The sequence below is a fragment of the Cebus imitator genome, unplaced genomic scaffold (genome assembly GCF_001604975.1).
Source record: "Cebus imitator isolate Cc_AM_T3 unplaced genomic scaffold, Cebus_imitator-1.0 Scaffold63, whole genome shotgun sequence".
NCBI lineage: Eukaryota > Metazoa > Chordata > Mammalia > Primates > Cebidae > Cebus > Cebus imitator.
Window position 1 is genome coordinate 778,387 of NW_016107378.1, and position 7,229 is coordinate 785,615.

A 7,229-nucleotide genomic window follows, 5' to 3' on the forward strand; every position below is an offset into this window, starting at 1 on the left:
TAGGCATTCCACTAGAGAGGTCGATGTCAAGGTCTTTTCTGCCTTCTGTTACAGGAACACAGGATGTCCTGGGAAGGCAAGGGGAGAAGCCCACTGTTGGGAGATCTGGGATGGAAAGGGTGAGGTGGTGTGAGGTAGGCAGGGGAGGTGATGCAATCAGAGAAAAGAATCCAAATTGAAATTATAAGTTCATGGGCTGCAGGTTCTGGATTAAAACCAGCAGAAATAGCCCCAAGGTCCTCATGGACAGATTCCAAAAGACAGGAGCCTGCAGACAAAGGGTGGGTTATGAGAAGTTCTGAACTATCCAGCAGACTAACCTGAAAGTAGATTCTGCCATGTAAACAAGCCACGTGGCAGCTTCAGTCAGCTCCAGAAAGCTCAACTGTGAGCAGGTCACTCCCTGGTCTAACTGTCTTCCAGGCTCCCTCACTGTCTGGGCCATTAATCCCCAGCAAGGAAAGGTGGGGAGGTGAAGGGAAGTCCTGAGAAAGATCAGTCATTCGGGCAGGATTCACTCCCTGAAGTCCCAACCCAAGCCTCTGTCTCCCAACCTGTCTACCCTCAGGCCTTAGCCAGCATCTCCAGTGAATTCAAGTCTTAAAATAGCCTGACTTTAATAGCTGTATTGAAGGATAGCTATGTGCCATACCCCCGAATCCTCACAAAGCCAGGAGTGGTAAAGCCCCATGTCACAGATGAGGACTCTGAGGCTCAGATTGGGCATTGGATCTGGCCAAGGACACATAGCTAGTAAGTCGCAGAGGCAGGGTGGAGTCACCAAAGCCCAAGCACCAACCCAGTAAGCTATAACATCTCTGGAAGACAACTCCAGTCCTCAGCTCCAGGCTGCCTCCGGTGCCACAGTCACACTCAGTCCTGGAGAGGCCATTGCCCCAATGGGCCTGCAGCTGACCCTCCCCAGGCCTGTGCAGCTGGCCCGCAGGGGGCGATGGCGGCAGCTAGAGCCTGTGCCCCAAATTAGGTTGGGGTTGCAGGGCAAACTGCCAGCGTGAAGCAGCTAAGGACTCAAGACCGAGCACTTGGGGAAACCCGACCAGGCGCTGAGCCCCTGGAAGCTGAACCCCAGTTGTGTTGAGCGCCGCCGCCAGGCCGCCAGTGCAGCCGAGAACTCTCCAGTCCTTGTTTGATGAGCAGCGGCCAATAAATTCATTAATCATCATTTTATGCCTCATCAACCCCCCTCCAAGCCCCTCCATGGGAGTTACACAAATTAGCCCCTGAAAAGACAGTAATTTTAGTTTAGCGAGGTAAGTGCTTTCTGATGGGCTCCGCGCACACAGCTCTCCTGACAAGCCGATCCATCAGCGCGGTGGGGACGGGGCGTGGCTGGGACACCCTGCCCCGCCGGGCCTCCTCCCACCCAGCCCTTCCCAACCTTGCCAGTCCAGCCCTCCTAGCCCACAGTGTCTCAGCCTAGGGCGCCCCTCACCCCCGATTGCTCTGCACCCATTCTCGGCAGGCTGTCTCATCAGGTCTCTCTCCCTAACCCACCCAGACCTCCTCCGCAGCCCTTCTGAACCGGAGAGAAACTGCGGGGACGAAAAACCAAGACCCAAATTGGAAAACAAACTTGCCGCTAAGGAAGATGCGCTGGCCTTGAGGTTCGAACTCCTGTCCCGAGGAGGCAAAAGCCAGGCGCCCCTTTCTCCTAATGTCTGTTTTTCGGGGCATCACGACCCCTTGCAATGACTTCAGTGCTCTGTGTATTGTGTTCGTACATTATTTGGGACAAAATTCTGAAAGAAATCTCATGCTCCGAAAGAGGGCCATGTGGGAACATAGAAGGGGGTCCTTCCTTCTCCAGGGCGGCTCCACAGGACCCCGGGAGTTGGAGGGTGGCACCCGGTCTTTTTCATGGCCTTCTCATCTTTTTCTGAAACCTCCGATTGGGGTGGAAGACGACCCCTGGAGAATTAAGAAGATGCCTGGGAAAGAAGATGGGAAGGATTTTCTATCGAATGGGCCCAGCCAGTATGACCCAAGCATGGGGACTTGGGTAAGAAAGGAGAGGGGTACAAACCGAGGTGAAGAAAAGAGAAAGTTGTGGCGAAGTGGGGTATTTGCAAGCGCGATGCCAACGCCGCCCCTTCTCTCTTTCCCAGCCTGGAGCACAGGAGGTCCAGCGCGGACCCTACCTGGCGGGCAGGGCCAGTGCAAAGTAGGTCGACAAAGAGTCGCAGCCCATGCGGAACCGGCCGGCCAGCGTGCCACGGCTGCGGAGGACTGGAGTGCCGAGCGCCGCGCTGCTCCTTCATTAGCTTCCCCTCCACGCGGCGCTGCATGCCTCGGAAAATAAGCAAACGGGGAGCCGTTTATCTCTTTTATCTTGGGGCCTGATCCAATTAAATAAGTGCACATTTACATTTGCATCCATCAGGCGGGAGCGCCGAGAGCCCGGGGTTTGCTCGGAGCAAATAAAAGCAGATTTCACTGGGAAAGTGGTGTCTAAGCTCTGGGCTTGTCCCGGTGCCGGAAACGAGCCGCTGCCCTGCGAGCAGCCTTGGGGACCCAGGGCTGGGGCCTGCTGCGGACACGAGGCCAGAGACCTCCACTGGCCTGGAGAGGCCGCCCAGCGCTGGAGGCGCGGCCAGAGCTGCCGCCCAACCCCCGAGACGATCTGCTGCTAGGCCACAACCGGGGCTCCCTAGTGCCCGGGGCCCAAGTCGCAGTTATCGTGAAAACGAAAAGGAGATGGGCTCTGTCCTGGCCACAAAGGAAGACCCGCGGGGTGGGTCCAGGGATAGTCCTGAAGCTTTGGCCAGTTTAAGGGGAAGGCGGGCGCCAAGGTCCCAGTCGGGTCCGATTGCCCTCCTGTTCCAAGGCCGGGCGGCTAGGGAAACAAAGATCCAGCCCGCTGGCGCGCCCCGCTTTCCCCTAATAACCCTGCACCTGGGGGAGACCACTGAACTCAACCCACGAGGGCTTCTGGCGTGGTACCGCGAAGCCGAGGTGAGCACCGCAGGCCCTGCCACGCCGACCTCATTAAAGTTCTTTTCGAAACAGGAGGGTTCGACGCAATGGGAGGGTACTTTTGTTTTTCCCTTTTCTACAGATCTCTACCCCACAAGCCAAAAGTTCTTAAGACCAAACGGTCTTTGGGGGCGCGGTTGCACAGTAGCACCCCAATTTTCCAATCCGCAAATTAAACAAAACTGCACAGGGTTGTCTTTTTAGAGCTGGAGCGTGGAAAGGGCCCTCAGGAGTAGAAGTGCGTGCCCCTGATGTGGGGCGAGAGCTGCCGGGGAGGGCACGGCTGCGACCCCGCCCGTCGGTTATTTCAGCCGCCCTCGTATTTCTCAGTTGCCTGCGCCTGGTTTTTGAAACTATGCCGAAGTCGTGGCGGAAACCGGTAGGGTCAAAACTGTTCTAGTTGTGGTCCCTGCTCCCCAAATCCCCAATGCCAACTGGGTCTTGGGTCCAGGGCTGTGGCGCGCTGGGGTGGCGAAGCAGTTTAAGTTTGTCCGGCTAGGAGTTAAAAGCTAAGCCCCCATGGTGGGTAGGGGATAGCGGGGTCTCCTCTAGGTCCCCCTCCCTGCGAATCGCTTGGCTCTCCGGGTCCGGTAGGCGGCGCCCTTCCTAAACCGCATCCACGTCCGGCTCCCTCCTGGGAGCGAATCACATTCCTTTCACTTTGGGCGGTTTGCATTGCTCTGTTCAGTGCCTCCGTCCGAGTCGACAGCTAGTTGTGGGGCACAGGTGGACTAGGAGGCACGGCCGGTGCCGAAACCGCACGCACGACCCTCCTTCCCCTGCCAGCCTTCTAGGTTCCAAGAGCTGCGCGTGGCACCGGGAATGAGCGGCCTGGAGGGGTTTGCAAACCAGGAGGCCTTGCTGCAGACCCTGAACCCGGGCTGGGGAAACGGCATTTCGGGCCTTAGCACCCGGAGTGTAGGCGGGAAGGAGAAAGATCCCTCTCCTGACTCCCAAATCCCATGAACTGATTCTGCCCCGCACAGAGGATGAAGAAAAGGGAGCCCAGCCACTTCCGGGTTTTGCCTGCCTCAGGGGAATGCCTACGAGACCCCACGCAGTGATCTCGTGTCCCCTGTTGCTAGACATCCAGTGGCTTCTGGTCCCTAAGTGCCAAGGTAGGAGTTTCTTGGCTCCCAGAAACGGTCCAGCCAGGCGCAGGTGGCAAACGCCAGCACAGTCTCAGCACTTTGGGACATTAGGCACTGCCTCGCACAATTTCTGCGTGACCAGTCCATGCCTGAGAACAAACCTTGAGCCCCGAACACGCCGGAAGTTTTCCCCAGCGCATCTGAGAAGGCTTCGCCTGCTGGAGGGCCAGAGACGCAGCAAAGGAGAGCCTCCGGGAGAAACTTGGGGTCCTACAGACACGCAACCACTTCTGGGGTTAAGCGCGGAAGACGTTTCCTAAATGCCCCGCACCCTGATTTGCCTGGCAGGCCACCTCCAAACTCAAAGTCGCTAAACGCCAGAAAAGTTGCTGGCCAAAAAAAAAAAGAAAAAAAGAAAAAAAAAAAAAACCCAGACGTAATTGGGTGCTAGTACTCAAGACCAAGTGCGTACAGAAAACCGCAGACCCTACAGAGGCCCAGGGCGGGAGGGATGCGGGCAGGGGGCAGCGACTCAGGCAGCAGCTGCCAAGCCCCCAGCGGTTTAGCTCCCCAGCCGGGAGGCTCCCAGCGCCGCCCTGGATGAGGAGAAACGCCTGGCGCTCCCGGGTGCGCCGTTCCAGTTCCCAGGCAGCTCGGCGGGCATTCGGCTCCCAGCCCCGAGGCTTCGCGGTCTGATTTGGGAGGCCCGCGCCGTGCCATTTGCATATTCCCGGGAACACTGGGAGGCCTGTAATTTTCTTTTTAAAATCGTTGGGCAGGGTTTAGGGCCAGTGCTTCCAAAACCCCGCCGAGGTGATGTTGTCCTTAAACTCTCTCTTAAGAGAAGGGGACTGGCCTATTCTTCTGACTTTTTTAGAAAAGGTGGCTTCTGGGGCTGCATATTCAACCGGGGGGGGGGCGTAGGGGGGAAGCTGATTGTGAACCAGGCTGTGAGGGGAGGGAGGGGAGAATGGAAGGGGATGAGGGGGGAAAGGAGGGAGGGCAAGTCATCTCTGGAATTCAATTGTTTAAAAAAATCATTTATAATTAAAGGGACAAAATAAAATACGATCGCCTCATGCATATTTAATCATTCACACTTCCAGCTTTGAAACCATTTTCCCTGCGTGAATTTTCTCACTAATTTAAACCCTGAAGTCCACCGCTGTTCGCCAAAACATCTGGACAATGCAGCTTTCAAACTAGTTTAAATTCGAATAAGCTTAAAGGAGATCCGCTGCAGGTTTTTAAAAAAAGAAATACCAAAAGCAACTCCAGTGAAACTTCGGGGTGTGTTTACAATATCGAGTTAAGGTTAAAGTCATCTTCAGTAGAAATGCAAATATGTGCATTTTGATTTAGCCTAATTAAACCAATGTTGTGCGAACACATTCCCTCTCTACAGTCAGGCTTGGGTTTACTAGAGCAAATTAATTCCCCTCGCTGGGGTATGTTTTTGCTGTAACACCCCTCCCCCCACCCCCACACACACTCCCTCCCCCCAACCACTGAAAATTTCCCACGAAGTAAAACGCGTCCGGGCTCCAGATCTCGGGTGCAAAATGGAGCCGCCAGCACCGCAGCCAAGCCCGAATCCACAGCGTTGGCCAGCCTCGGGCGCAGGGCGTTGATTCTTCCTCATTTGGGATTCAGGTGCATCCTGACTCTTCATTTTGAGATGAAGTATGCAGGATTAAAACGAGAAAGTAAAACCTCAACATACTTTTGTAGCTACTCGGACTCTTGCATCTGAGCTGAGAAAAGTGCTAAAGCGACGACAAGCCTGATGGAGTCCACAGCGTCCTCGTTATCTAGGCAAATGGCCTCCAACTTTTGAAGACCACTTGTCCAAAAAGAGGCCCATGGTGAGGGGGAGGGATCCTTTCGGGGGCTCCCCTTGTTTCCCCCAAGTGGCTATGGCGCTCCCTCCTCCCCTTCCGCCCACTGCAATCTCCGACTCTGCAAAGTGCAGGCTTGAAATTCAGGACAAGTGTGACACCTACCTGTGAAAGGGGGAAACCGTCCCCTCGCCCGTCCCGCTCGACCCCAGCCCGGCAGCTGAGCAAGTACCTACTGGGCCGCGGGCCACCCTCACAGTCAGGGCTGAAATGTTCATAATTTAATCAAATCAAAAGAAGAGATCAGTGCCCAGATTTGAAGGCGCAGAGAAGAAGACGGTGACTTGGGAAAGCCCTCCCCTTGGCATCCCTGAATGCTCCCGCCCGCATTAGCCCGAAGCACCCTTGAAATAGTAATAAGGGCTAAATCCGGCATAAAATCGAACTCATTAGCAAAGTTCACCAGCTGATTGCTTTGCATAAAACACGACACTGATTGGAAATAATTAGGTTAAGCGATGGCGCTCGGGTGGTGCGTGTCCCTAGCTGGCTTTGCCATCTTTTCTCCCTTCTGGGCACACATTTGGGTCTCCCTTCTCCTTCCTTGGAGGTCCAATCTCTCCCAAGGAGCCCGCATCAGTGATCCAGATCTGCATTCCGGGGAGGGCCAGGTTCCCCGGGGCTTGCAGCCTAATTATGGTTTTCCCCTGGCACACTTGAAGGTCTGAGGAACATTTCAACACCCACTTTGAAAAAAGTTGCAGTTTGCACCTTTTGACCAAGGCAATGGACAGTTTATTGAGGCTTCTAAAAAGTAATGCGTGGCTCTCATTATGTTAAAATCTCTTTTAATTAAATATTTTGCATTTTACAAAGGCGCCTGCAGTTTCTTTCACTTTTTAAATCTAAGCGTATAACCTGTTTTCTTTCTGTAATAATACTTTAGCTCATACCCAGCAGAATCAATAGGTGTAAAAAATTAAATTAAACTTGTATTTTTAAACTATGAAACAGTTTTGGGGGAAACACAAATGTATATATTTATATTACAAAAAAAAAAAACATTAAATGCCTGTACAGGTGTCTTCATTTCATAATTTACTTCAAAGATATTGAATTATCAATTTAAATACAAAAATGCTACATTAAATATACAGAATAAGATTTAATACAAATCCTTTTTTAATTTTCCTTTTCGGTTGGTTAAGACATTTCTTTTGTGTGTGGAGATGTTTACATTTTTATGTCATCCATCTCCATAAACTATAAACTTTTGAATAGGAGGGTTTTTTTTTTTTTTTTTTTT

The 7,229-nt window shown here is 53.2% G+C and overlaps 2 protein-coding genes across 2 annotated transcripts in view; both read right to left on the bottom strand.

Moving 5' to 3' along the window:
- Positions 1 to 7,141: 7,141 nt before the first annotated feature.
- LOC119471508 overlaps positions 7,142 to 7,229 on the bottom strand; it is a 4,177-nt gene continuing 4,089 nt past the window's right edge. Inside the window, exon 3 of the mRNA XM_037739143.1 lies at positions 7,142 to 7,215. Within this exon, the coding sequence (XP_037595071.1) occupies positions 7,187 to 7,215 (29 nt within the window). The 3' untranslated portion in view covers positions 7,142 to 7,186. The remainder of the gene's footprint in view (positions 7,216 to 7,229) is intronic.
- Positions 7,142 to 7,229, bottom strand: part of IRX5 (iroquois homeobox 5) — a 3,373-nt gene continuing 3,285 nt past the window's right edge. Inside the window, exon 3 of the mRNA XM_017530074.2 lies at positions 7,142 to 7,229. This exon is cut by the window's right edge and continues 900 nt beyond it. The gene's annotated coding sequence lies outside the window, so the exon portion shown is untranslated.